At 40.4% G+C, this 13,742-nt stretch overlaps 1 protein-coding gene across 9 annotated transcripts in view; it reads right to left on the bottom strand.

Annotated features, from left to right (window-relative positions):
* unm_hu7910 (un-named hu7910) overlaps positions 1–13,742 on the bottom strand; it is an 87,075-nt gene that overhangs the window by 55,562 nt on the left and 17,771 nt on the right. For 8 of the 9 annotated variants that reach the window (XM_060933132.1, XM_060933148.1, XM_060933169.1 and 5 more), the window contains exon 2: positions 6,429–6,500. The exons of the other annotated variant lie outside the window; for it this stretch is intronic. In XM_060933132.1, the coding sequence (XP_060789115.1) occupies positions 6,429–6,474 (46 nt within the window). In that variant the 5' untranslated portion in view covers positions 6,475–6,500. The remainder of the gene's footprint in view (positions 1–6,428; positions 6,501–13,742) is intronic. 9 annotated transcript variants of the gene reach the window in all.

Genomic DNA, 13,742 nt, shown 5'->3' with positions numbered 1-13,742 from the left:
ATTTATGCCGACAACCCAGTCCTCGCAGATGGCGTCGCAGACAGTGTCTGCGTAGCCCCCCCACCTTCGCAGACGCTCTGCGCGCACCTCCCAAAAATTGTGACCACCGCAGAAGCCTCGCAGACAGCGTCGCAGACAAGAGGGCTCCGATTGGTCCACTCTACATCCGCTGTACACGCACTTCCGCTTCCCTACTTTCCCGGTTTGGTTTGTTTTCACAACCGCCATTTTTAAAAACACGAGCGAAGATGGAGCAGCATGAAGAGCGGTTGATCGAGGAAGTACGTACATCTATACGTCTCCAGTTCTAGTCATTATAAGTAACCGGAGGATAAACACTCCACTAACCACACCCACCAACTACTCCTAGCAATTTCGCAACTTCACGCCCCCTTGCGTTGTGGCGGTGAACAACATCGCGCACGCCTATTACTCCCTGCTCAACGATAAATTACAACTGTCTGCGAAAGCCTTGTCGCAAGAGCATGCAGAGGCCTTAATGCTGCACTGGAGTGATCGCGTGTGTGTAGTCAGATTAAAGAATTTTATTAAACAATATCACTCTTAAGCCCTTGATGAAACATGATAAAATGCGACCCTTCTTCCATCAAGACATTTCCACACAGCACCCGAATGTAGTTAAACAAGACGGAAGGAACACAGGTATTTAAAAAAATAAAATAAAATAGCAGGAACACAAGGGTATTGTATTCTGCTGACAAGGTCACCCACTCAAATGCTCATTTTCTAAGCTGCGCAACCTTAAGCATGCAGGATATGAAACACAATGGCTGTGTCCTAAATAAGGTCATCATGCGCACCACATTTCAGGCAAGTCATGAGATGGTGTTAGATGATTTTCACACAAAAGGCAAATGATACCCTTTTCTTTGCTATACAGTTTGGGTAACAGAGTAGCAAAGTATCGACTAAAACCAAACACCGATATTCTCACAGTAGCCAAACTTGAGTTAGGTTATGCAAAATATCACAGGCATGATGGCTGCTTGCCTTAGTACGTGTCCATGTGCAGGGTTTTTTCTAGAAAAATTTAGTATGAGGGCGCTCACCATGGCGAGGGAGCGGGGAGATGGTGCCGGTTGTCCCCCCCCGCCATGCAAAGCCTTTGAAAAATGCTCCAATGGGACATTCTGAGGCTATCTGAGAGGGAAATTGTGACAAATTGTCTGTCAACATTGAAAAAGAAAGAAGTAAGGCCAAAAATAAATATATATATATATATATATATATATATATATATATATATATATATATATATATATATATATATATAGTGTGTTTCTGGTAACATGAAATACTAAAATAAGGTCGGTAGGTAGGAAAGTTTTTTTTTTTTCTTAAATTTTTTTTTTTTATTTTGTTCGAAAAAATTAACACAAGTAAACATCTTACAAAATAGTATTTTGGCACAGAATCCTTTATACCACACATCATAATAAAATAAGTGTTTTAAATCTTTAAACGAATAAAAAAAAATATCGAGAGTTCGAGTTATGATCTACGGAAGCGATATTTCATGATATTTTCATGTAATAACGTGAAAACACCTTATCAAGAAATAACGTGAAAATAACATCCTAGGCTAGGCTACTTCCATTAAAAGCAGACGGCCTAGCCTAGCCTACTGTAGAACTTGGGTCGAGCAAAAACATGGCTGAATCCTGAATGACTCCTATTTGTATAAATAGGGGACTACATAAACGGCAAAATGTAGTGTTTTTCCCTGCCATGGAAGTGCACTTGTATACTGAAAAGGAAGCAATTTGCATTACAGCCTTGAATGAGGATTCAAAATGGCGGCTCGGCTCGGTTTATGCAGGAGGGCTGATAGAAGTGGCGAAACATTTTACTTTTTATCGTTTCTTTCACAACTTGAATGCGTTGAAACAAAAAATTATGACAAACTAACACCGCTTACACTAAAATATCGAGGGAAATTTGTAATAAAAACTTTACGGTCGGCAATTTCGACGCCGAAATTCTCGATCGGTCGGGTTACCGGAAACACACTATTTTTTTTATTTGGCCTAATCTTCTTCTGCCCCGGACAGTCTTTGGCTTTCTTCCGCTTCGTGCCGCGGGATGACATCTTTAAATGCCCAAGTGTCAACAAAAACAACTCGCGAACTACTTCTGTCAAAAGCTCCCGCGCCGGTGGGTGAAAGGTCATTCAGTCTCGAGAACTCTCGCTCTACAAGTCAGCTGACCTCGTATGTAACCCATGTCAAATCTCGCGAGAGCAGCCGCGACAAGTAAACAACTAAACAACATGGCGCCTCAGTCTGGAAAACGCCAATTCGGATTGTTTTTGGACCGTCTGGCGGTGTATCTACTATGATTGGAATATTTTTGGAGCAATTATAACGTATTTGATGATCAGACACATTGTCACGTAGTGTTGCTGGGATGTTTTCACGGAGTCGGTAAGGGGGCGCACGCCGAGAGTAAGAGGGCGCAGCGCCCCTGTTCCCCCGTTTAGACGAAAGCCTGCATGTGCATGATCTAGGTCAGGGTTTCCCAAAGTGTGGTGCGCGCACCCCTGGGGGTGCGCAAGCTGCCACTAGGGGGTGTGCAAGATAAAAAATGTAATGGCGATTTTTAACTCTTCTTCTACGCCGTAACGGTTCTGCAGTAGTTTGTGGCTTCATTAACTCATTCATTCATTTGCGATGCTCAACTGGTTGAAATCGGCAAAACTAAATGCCGATCGGCAACTAAACATCGGCAAAGACTGGGAGATGTTGAGAAAGATTTGAGGCTGAGAGTGTCTTCAATTACCCCAAACATCGGAGAGCTCTGTGCCAAGATGCAGGCCCATCCGTCGCATTAATATTGGTATGTATTTGGCCAAATGGCATTGATCTTGCTAAAAATATATACTGCTACTGAAAATAGGACCTATATAGCCTACTGACCCACCCACCGTCTGTCTGTCTCTCTCTCTCGCTGCAGACTGAGCTGCCAGCGCTGCACTTCACAATCAAATGGATCCTCTTCTTTATCTGTTCCTGATATGCTCCTTAATTGTTGCATCTCTTTAAAATGCATATGTTCATAATTATCATTGCTATTTTTACTGTTATTATATGAGTGATTCCACGCTTATGGGTACTGAAATGGGGACATGAACTTATTTTTAAAATTTCACCTAAAACCATTTCTTTTTTTACCATCAGGTCACAAAACATGTAATCTTTAATGAATGATATGTTAAAAGATAACTTTAATTTTCTGAGATGTAATAAAAACATATTTATATGCCAAAGTCAAGCCTATGAGTTCCAAAATGATGTCTGTTACATTACTTCTGTTACGATTGTCCATCTCGCGTCTGTTACAAATTAATTACAATCTAGCTATATACCATGTTAATCTTATTGAAAGAATGTGTATGTTTATTCTACTACACATGTTTATTAATTATATTTGCTAAAACATCACCTTCCTATGTTTCAAAAAGTAATTCTACATTGTTAAAATTGAGAATCTATATGTCCACAACACTTCTGTTACGTTCTGACTTTGGCATATAAATATGTTTTTATTACATCTCAGAAAATTAAAGTTATCTTTTAACATATCATTCATTAAAGATTACATGTTTTGTGACCTGATGGTAAAAAAAGAAATGGTTTTAGGTGAATTTTTAAAAATAAGTTCATGTCCCCATTTCAGTACCCATAAGCGTGGGATCACTCATATGTGAACTTTTTTGCAAATTAAATTCATTCTCATAACCTTGTAATGACAGGGTTGTGTTGCTAGTGTTTTAAACACGGATGAAAATCATATTTTCCCCATATCTGGCTGGTAGACTACATGCCTCGATGTGATCTCCCTTTGTAATGAATTTGCGCATTTACCGTGTTGCAACGTTTTAAAACTGTTACATTTCAATCAAATTCTATCTAATTCAAATACGAGAGCGCATAATATGTTAATGTGATTCGATGTTCTCATTCGAGCACGACGGGCTGCCTTTGTACAGGGTCTCTGCACATTTCTGACCAGCAAAAATAATACTTTTTAAGACCATTTTAAGACCACTGAGTATAAAAAATAAGACCACTACCGCGGAACAAATACGTACAGTAAAAAAAAAAAAGCACACTCTAGGTTAAGTTCAAAGCATTTTTTTTTTTATAAAAAATGTGCATCTTCAGTTTACAAAACAGAACATTAGCTGCCTTCTCGATATTTTAATAGTAGGGTACTGCTGTAAACAAACAGTGAGGAAACAAATTGATCTTCAGTTAACAAAACAGAACATTAACTGCTTTCTCAATATTTTAATAGTAGGGTACTGCCATGAACAAACAGTGAGGAAGCAAGGAAGTTTGACTACTGATCGAACTGCCTCTGGGGACTGTTGTTGCCCGACTAGCAGCATAGCGCATATGCTTTTCCCCTTTCGAGTGAGCGTCAAGGGCTTTACAGCCCATTGTTGTTAACTTGATGTCTTTCCGACATACCTTACATCTCGCTTCATATTCTGAAGTTGCTGTTGTTAGCCAACTTTTGTATTTTGGCTCCTCAAGCCACTTGTTACTAAACTTACACTTCCCCATCTCCGTTCATGTTCAAGTTCAACCACTTCTTCCTCGTCTGCTCTACTCTCAGTGGTTCTACCACCAGTGTTGGGCACGTTACTTTCAAAAAGTAATTAGTTATAGTTACTAGTTACTTTTCCCAAAAAGTAACTGAGTTAGTAACGGAGTTACTTTGTCATAAAAGTAACTAATTACCAGAGAAAGTAAATTATTCCGTTACATTTTGTTCCCCCTCAAAAAAAAAATCAAATTCAATTAGTGTAATCATAATAAAAGTGAATGTTAAATGTGTTTAATGACTGAAATGGACACTTAACAGAACCAATTAGTAATGTTATCTACACTATATTAATATTTTTGTGGGACAATGTGAGATAAGACATCTATCAAATGTAATATATTTCTGTAGTTATTAAAATTGTTACTAATTACTGGCCACTGACAAGGACAAACGCTTTGTTCCTCGACATAATGTGCATTGCACGTAAACACTCTTGCCTTTTATTTCAAGTAATGAAAAGTCCTGGCTGTATTTCCAGTGTGAAAGCGCAGTGCTGGGCTGACCGCTCGCCATCACTGTGTCTTCCGATTGAAAGAGCGCGCAGTAGTGCAGTAGGCGTGGCCTACCTACGTATGTTGTCCAAATCTACTCTGATTGGCTTACTGTGCCGTTGTCTCGTGTCTCCCCGCCCCACACTAAAGCAGAGTAAAGAAAGGCTGAATGAGCAGCGTGCCAGATGAGAACAGCTTTAATAAAGTAACGCATAGTATTTTATCGCAAGTAACGGGAACGGCGTTATAACGATGTAAAAAGTAATTAGTTAGATTACTCGTTACTAAAAAAAAGTAACGCCTTATTTCTAACGCCGTTATTCCCATCACTGTCTACTACATGGATAAAAGAACACACTGCCCCCAGTGGCGTGGTTCCTGCGCTATTAGAACTAGTGCTAGACACACAACGGCTCTTGTGCTACTTGTTCAGCATCTTGATAACAAACGACGCTGGTTGAATAAATAACGTTAGCGCGGAAAAAAAAATCCAGACATATGTTTTTTTTTCATTTACCGTAGGCTACCCGGATGAAATTTAATACCTCCCATGTGAAATTTAATACCATAGCTCAAAAAATAGCGAAATATAATGCTTTTTAAGACCTTAAAAAACACATATTAAAAATAAGACTTTTTAAGGATCCGCGGAGACCCTGTAAGAAAGCTTTGGTGTTTTTTTTTTTCACTTTTGTGGTTTCCTGCAGGTGTGGCAAACGATGTTTGTTATCATTTAGCACGATTAAAGATGCTTCCCTTATAAGAAAGCGTGTGTTTTTTTGAAACTGGGGAACTGGGGGTGCGTCAACCTGGTTGGAGTATAGAAGGGGGTGCGCGGCCAAAAAAGTTTGGGAATCGCTGATCTAGGTCATTTCTGTCAAGATCACAGCACATCAGTGAATCAAATCCTTTTGTGATACTTGGCATCAGATCAGAGGCAGTTCATTACTAGTTATGACCAAACAAGGATAAACATGCTTTCATACCATCTACATGCCATAAATAAACTGTCTGTCTGTCTGTCAGCGTGTCAACAAGAGACAGACTTCAGAGAGAATAAAAAAAAAGTTATACATTCTCAACTCAAGGTTGCACTGTCAGGGAACTGGGCCTGACCTCTTGCTCACTTGTACGCCTCAGACACAAAGATACACAACTGAATAAAACAGTAACCACTCCAACTCCAAAACACACATGACGCTGAGACGCACCACATGTAGCACAAATGCAGGTTTACCTAACAGGAGCTCATACATGCCAGACACAACCATTTCTCCTCTCGCATTCCCTCAGAGATCAATCTACCTGCCACGTTTGCCATTTTGGTTCCGTCTGCTTGCGTTTCTCCCATCGTACACAAAGTGCTTCAGAAGAAACCTGCAAGGGAAAAATAAAGCTTTTTTGTTGTTGTTGTTCATACACAGCAGCAGCAGCGTTCGCTGGCTCAGCTGCAACCCGATCCACGCTCGGCCTGTTGGGTATTTTTAGTGGTGCTGTCACCATGCTTCGCTCTTCTGGGCCTCATATGGAGATGATGGACTGTGGAAGTGCCTCATGCACATGCTCAAACTCATAATGGGGGTGGTAGGGCCACAAAACGGAACTGGGCGTCACTCAGATGTAGATGTGATTAATTTGGTCAAAGAATATGGGGGGGGGAGAATTTCATTCACACAATCAGGGGGGAAAACAAACACAAACAAACTTACTTAAAAAAAAAAACATGCCCCATCTCTCTCTCACACAAAGTCTTAAAATACAACAGTTGAAATGTTATTAAGCACAAATATAGAAATAGCCCTTGCTGAAGATTAGAACATGCTCATGTCTGTTCAGTTTTCAACTCAACCTGAACAGACTGGTACTGTTCAACACTGACTACGTTTACATGCACATCCAAATCAAGCTGCTGTCGGTAATCGAGCTGAAGGTCCCAGCAGGGTGCCAGAGAAATCCAATCCTACATGCACACAATGAAATCGGGCTATTGTGTGAGGTGCATTGTGCACCCAAGCCACAGGTGGCGCTACACGCCCCATCGTGTTGGTACACCTCCGGTTGTCGTCATGAAGAGCTATTCAAGAGTGTAAACAAAGTTATCAGTTCCGTGTTCTCCATTGCGCGTTTTTCTCCCATCCATGAATTTTAATATATTCAACTCCTTAAGCTGAATGAGCATGAACTCTCCCCTCATTGCTCCAGAAGTGCACGTTTCTGCTCGCCATTTTCTCTTCTTCGTTTGTTCCTCCTGACCTCTTCTGCTGCTCGCTACTACTGTTGTCATGCCGACCGAGGCTTGTTTCCCGCTTGTGGTCTCGTCACTCGTCACTTCCGGAAGGGGCAGTGCTGAAGTAAGTAGCTCGACTACTAGCTCGATAGGGTTTACATGCACTAAGTAGCTCGGCAGAAATCGCATAAACTAGGTCGTGTAGCTCGATTCCGAGAAATCAAGTTCGGTTCAATTTCAGCCGAATTAAGGTGTATACATGGCATTTTGAACTTCGATTTCAGTCAAGCAACGGCAGAAATTCGATTCTCTCTATGTGCATGTAAACGCACTGACTGATTCTCAAAGTGGAGTCTGATTTTTTCCCCCTTTTTAGTTTTGTTACAGTAGAGGGAACTCACTGCAATCAAACTTATTACATTTATTGATTTTTTTTACCTTATTTTTCTCCTTATTTGAATTAAATGGTGTTAATCCAAGACATAACTCAAAAGGGGGGACGTTGGCCTATAAATGTAAACTTGGAAATAATGTGTTCTGCTGGTGGAAATTTCAGGGGGAAAAAAAAAAGGGATCCATCCATCCATTATCTCTAGCCGCTTATCCTGTACAGCAGGGTTGGGCAATTATTTTTTTCCGCAGGGCCACATGAGAGAAAGAATTTTGTGGAGGGCCGGACCAAAAGGCTGAACTAAATTCTGCATAATATTAACTGTATTTCTTTATATAAAGCAGTAAATAATTGTTTTTACAAGCTGCTAAGACTGGTAAGAGTATGGAAAAAACGAGGTTGCCTTACAAAAAATATGTCATTTATTCAATCAAATTTCCCAAAACAATGGTTAACAAAATATGAACGTTTGTACCATTTTTTTCAGTCACATTCACCCCAAAACACAATAAAGACACCACAATATTGTCTTTCTACTCCAAATATCAAACAAGATACATCATATTATAATAATGATGCCCACATTTGTAGTCTAATCACCTCATTTGGTGTTTTTCAGCTTTTCGGATCTGCTCTCCGCAAACTAAACACACGGCTTCATTTCTGACTTCAGTAAATAAATACTTAGCAGTCCATGTTTTGTTGAAAGCCCTGCATTCGGCATCTACCTTTCTTCTTTTTGCAGACATTTTGGGGGCTAAAGTCTTCCTGTGACCTGCTCGCAACAACGTCGATTCGATTCGGTGTAGGGATCAGATCTACAGATCGGCTCGGGCTCCGGCGCCTGCTGGTGACGTCACACTATGTGATTGGCTGGACTGTTTGAAGGATGACGTACAAGTTTGTGGTTGGTCTGGACAAATTACGGAAGTAGTTATCGCGGGATTAGGTTTCGTGGGATTTCATGTCATTTTCATGTCGGGCGCATTGCGTTTTTGTTGAACACAACTTCAAAATAAAAGCAATGCACATTCAGTCCATGCATGAGGTCAAATTAGAAAAAAATACGTTTATTTTGTAATTTCTAATTAACCTTACGTGGGCCAGTCAGAATGAACCAAAAGGCTGGATGCGGCCCGCGGGCCACAAAATGCCCAGGTCTGCTGTACAGGGTCACGGGCAAGCTGGAGCCTATCCCAGCTGACTACGGGTGAAAGGCGGGGTACACCCTGGACAAGTCGCCAGGTCATCACAGGGCTGACACATAGACACAGACAACCATTCACACTCACATTCACACCTACGGTCAGTTTAGAGTCACCAGTTAACTTAACCTGCATGTCTTTGGACTGTGGGAGAAACCGGAGCACCCGGAGGAAACCCACGCGGACACGAGGAGAACATGCAAACTCCGCACAGAAAGGCCCTCGCCGGCCACGGGGCTCGAACCCGGACCTTCTTACTGTGAGGCGATAGAGCTAACCACTACACCACCGTGCTGCCCGCAATTCACTACTATTCTATGGTTTTCCTAAAAGAAGAAGAAAAAAAAAGTATTTGCAAAATAGGGGGCAAGTGGAAATTAACCCCCACTTTCCCTCAGGGCAAGTGGGTTTAAAAGTTCATGTCAAGCCCTGGTCTCAACAAGCAGCACACTAGGCCACAATCACAACAAAAGATGAAAAAAGTTTTTGAAATACAGCAGTCTTAAAGGGTTACAAAGCCTTATTAGAATTTGGGATTCCAGTGAAAAAAGAGTGAAAGTCATTAACTCCAAACTGAGAAAACTTGGAACAGTGGTGAATTGTCCCAAAGGTGGCCAGAGTACAAAAATTCTTCCAAGAGCGCATTGATGGCTCATGCAAGAAGTCACAAAAGAACAGAGATAAACATCTGAAAAACTGCAGGCCTTGTTTGCCTCAGATAAGGTCAGCGTTCATGATTCCACCATTAGAAAAAAAACAACAAGTGTGTCCATGGGAAAGTTACGAGGTGAAAACCGCTCCTAACCAAGCAGAACAAAGACTCCTCACATTTGCCAAAAAAAAAAAAAAAACTGATGGCTTCCAAGCCTTTGAGGATAATGCTCTATGGACTGATGGTTCGAAAGCGGAATTTTTGGGAAGGCTCAGTCCCATTATATCTGGCATAAAGCACGCACAGTATTCCATTATAAGAACAAACTACGAACAGTCAAACATGGTTGTGGTATGCAATGGTGTGCAAACGCTTTGCTGCTTCAGGGTCTGGGTGACGAGCCAAAACTGATGGAACCATAAATTCTGTTTTCTACCACAAAATCCTGAAGGAGAATGTCCAGGCATCGGTCTGTGATATGAAGCTCAAGTGCAGTTGGGTAACAGAGCAATATAACGATCCTAAGCCCAAGAGCAATTCTACATCTGAATGACTCAGAACAAACAAAAGACGACAGAATCGTCTATATCCCCTGCCCTACAGTATATCAACTATATACCAAGTTTCAAGATATTATTTGTCACATTTTTCAAGTTCTGCTGCAGGAAACCAACCCTACCTCTTTACACTGACCTCAGCAGCCCATGGCATAAACCCACCGGACCTTTGGTCCAGGTGAGCTAAAAATTCTCACATTTCTTAGTATCAAAAGGCACATATACATTACTTCAGCAACACATATACCAACTTTCCAGACCATACCACTCATAGTTTGCAAGTTCTGCTCCGGAAACAAAACCTACCCCCAAGACTAACCCTGAAATTGTTTCCATGGAAACATGAAAAAATAAAAATTTCTCAAATTTCTTGGCATGAAAAGGCACATCTACATCACCTTGTTAACATGTATACCAAGTTTCAAATTCGCATCATGAATAGTTTTGGATATATGGTCCGGAAAAGAACATTGCTCTTAGAAACCAAGTCAAAATCTATTTAGGTCAAAAAAAAAAAAAGTGCATTTCCAGTAACATGAAATACTAAAATAAGGTCGGTAGGTAGGAAAAAGTTTTTTTTTTTTTAATTTTTTTTTATTTTGTTCGAAAAAATTAACACAAGTAAACATCTTACAAAATAGTATTTTGGCACAGAATCCTTTATACTACACATCATAAAATAAAAGTGTTTTAAATCTTTAAACGAATAAAAAAAAAAAAAATCGCGAGAGTTCGAGTTATGATCTACGGAAGCGTATTGCTGCCACACTCAAAAAAAATTGGCTTAGAATCAAGTAATTACGTGAAAAGATATTGTTAACAAAGTTATCACGTTTTTAAAATATATTTATCATGTAATAACATCACGTAATTTCATGATACGGAATTATCACGTTATTTCATGATATTTTCATGTAATAACGTGAAAACACCTTATCAAGAAATAACGTGAAAATAACGTCCTAGGCTAGGCTACTTCCATTAAAAGCAGACGGCCTAGCCTAGCCTACTGTAGAACTTGGGTCGAGCAAAAACACCGAGCAAAAAAAACATGGCTGAATCCTGAATGACTCCTATTTGTATAAATAGGGGACTACATAGGTGGCAAAATGTAGTGTTTTTCCCTGCCATGGAAGTGCACTTGTATACTGAAGAGGAAGCAATTTGCATTACAGCCTTGAATGAGGATTCAAAATGGCGCCTCGGCTCAGTTTTGCCTTCCTCCTTCAGTATACAAGTGCGCTTCCATGTTTATGCAGGAGGGCTGATAGAAGTGGCGAAACATTTTACTTTTTATCGTTTCTTTCACAACTTGAATGCGTTGAAACAAAAAATTATGACAAACTAACGCTGCTTACACTAAAATATCGAGGGAAATTTGTAATAAAAACTTTACGGTCGGCAATTTCGACGCGGAAATTCTCGATCGGTCGGGTTACCGGAAACACACTTTTTTTTTTTGGCCTTATGTAAAAATTTGGAAAAAATTTTTTTTTTTAAATCCAAAATAGCAAAAAGGCACCAGTTCACATTGCTTGATATGTATACAAAAGTTTCATGATGATATCTTCAGTAGTTTTAAAGATATGGCTTGAAAACGTAAACATGACCGGACAGACGGAACCCATTTCTACATCCCCCACCAAACTTCGTTTGGGTGGGGAATAACGAACACTTTGGAGTGGCCTAGTCAATGTCCAGACTTGCACCCTACTACGATGCGGTGTTAGAACTTTAAACAGGAGTTTATTCTCAAAAGCCGACTAACGTGACTGAATTAAAGCAATTCTGCAGAGAAGAACAGGCCAAACGTCCTCCACAGCGATGTGAAAGACTGAGAGCTCCAGTTATCACATGCATTTGGTTGGAGCTGCTGCTAAAGTGAGCCCAACCAGTTAAGTTTAGGGGGCAATTACTTTTCTACACAGGTGATCTACATGTTTCATAACCTCTCTCAATAAATTAAATGATGAGGAAACAGAAGTTTTTAAATTATGTTCTCCTTTTTCATATTACAGTTTATATGAAGATTTGAAACCATTTGTTGTGACAAGTATGCAAAAAATAAAGGAAATAAAGAAAGGACCAATTACTTCTTCCTAGCACAGAATTTCAGCTTTCATTTCCTGATATTTAAATCACGACGTGTTAAACAACTTAGAAAAGCGCACCTTTTGTTTGAACCCGCCCATTTTTCAAATGATTAAAAATACTGGAACACGTGACTGACAGGTGTTACTTGTTGCCCTGTTGGACTGATGGTTTAAAAACCATTAAAAGCTCTGACCGTCTCAATATAGCCTTAGTTTGTGGCCTGGGTTTCACTTGTGAAGACTGCATTTGTTGTTAAAAAAAGACAAACCAACATGAAGACGAGAGCTGCCTATGGGAGAACAGTAAACCATTTTTCAAGCTGAGAAAAAGGGGGAAAATGCACAAGGATTGGCCACAACCAATAATTTGGAATGTCCTGGGGAGAAAAACAAACGACGTACTAACAACTTCAGGAGAGAGCACACCCAGCATGCTCCACTATCTATCGACGGTGCTGCAGTGGAGAGGGTGAGCAGTAGGGCTGGGTATCACCAGATACCTCATGATACGATGGCGATATTTTGCCCACGATAACGATAATATCACGGTACAGCGATTCTGCGATAATCGATATATTGCAAGAAATTTCAACCACATCACGATATCTGTGTCACTGAAGAAAATCAGAATTTATTGACCACTGTAAAATTACATTTCACATACATAACTACTAGGGCCTTCGATATGCGTATCGAAATCGAAATCGCGATACGCAGAGCCACGATCCGTATCGCGATACAAGAAGGCAGAATCGCGGTACACCCTTTCAAACTTCTCCTCAGCCCAAAAACAGAGGCGCTTCCAAACTTCAATTTATGAATACTTTACTTTTTATTTAAATTACATTTTAAACTTACTTAAATTACTTTTTTTTTTTATATCTATTAGTAAGTCGTTTTTTCGCCGACCTGCGACAATCTTCTGCGAGTCACGCAACGTCCACACTCGCCACTGGCAGAGCATTCATTTCTTTTAAGCGGTCGCCATTCTGGTTGCGACGCGGGGAGCGAATCTGTAAACAAGCAGCTCATTGGCTGGCTAGGTGTGCCACAAGCCAATCACAATCACTTGACCGGAAAGGCATGCAGTGTTGCCAGATTGGGCGGGTTTAGGTGCTTTTTGGCTGGTTTTGAACATATTTTGGGGTGGAAAACGTTAGCAATATCTGGCAACAGTGAAGGCATGTCTGCTTGGGCGGAAGCCTTCTGCGGCAGTTACATTTTGACACGCGAGCAATGTTTCACCATAAAAATTCCGTAATTTCCATCTGTTTTCCGCGATCACAGAAAATCATTGGCCCTATGAGAGTGAGACAGTGAGAGAGCCACCCCCCCCAAAAAAATCTTAACGGATTTACACGATTTGGAAAAATGACTTTTTCAGAACCGAAGAAAACAGAGCTTCCGGCTCAACAGTATTATTTTGAGAAATAAAACAGTCTTTGGATATACATTTGTTCATTTTTGCATACATATTACTCATTCTCTGCAGTG

The sequence above is a fragment of the Neoarius graeffei genome, chromosome 1, assembly GCF_027579695.1.
Source record: "Neoarius graeffei isolate fNeoGra1 chromosome 1, fNeoGra1.pri, whole genome shotgun sequence".
NCBI classification, from domain to species: domain Eukaryota; kingdom Metazoa; phylum Chordata; class Actinopteri; order Siluriformes; family Ariidae; genus Neoarius; species Neoarius graeffei.
This window is presented reverse-complemented; position numbering and strand designations above follow the sequence as displayed.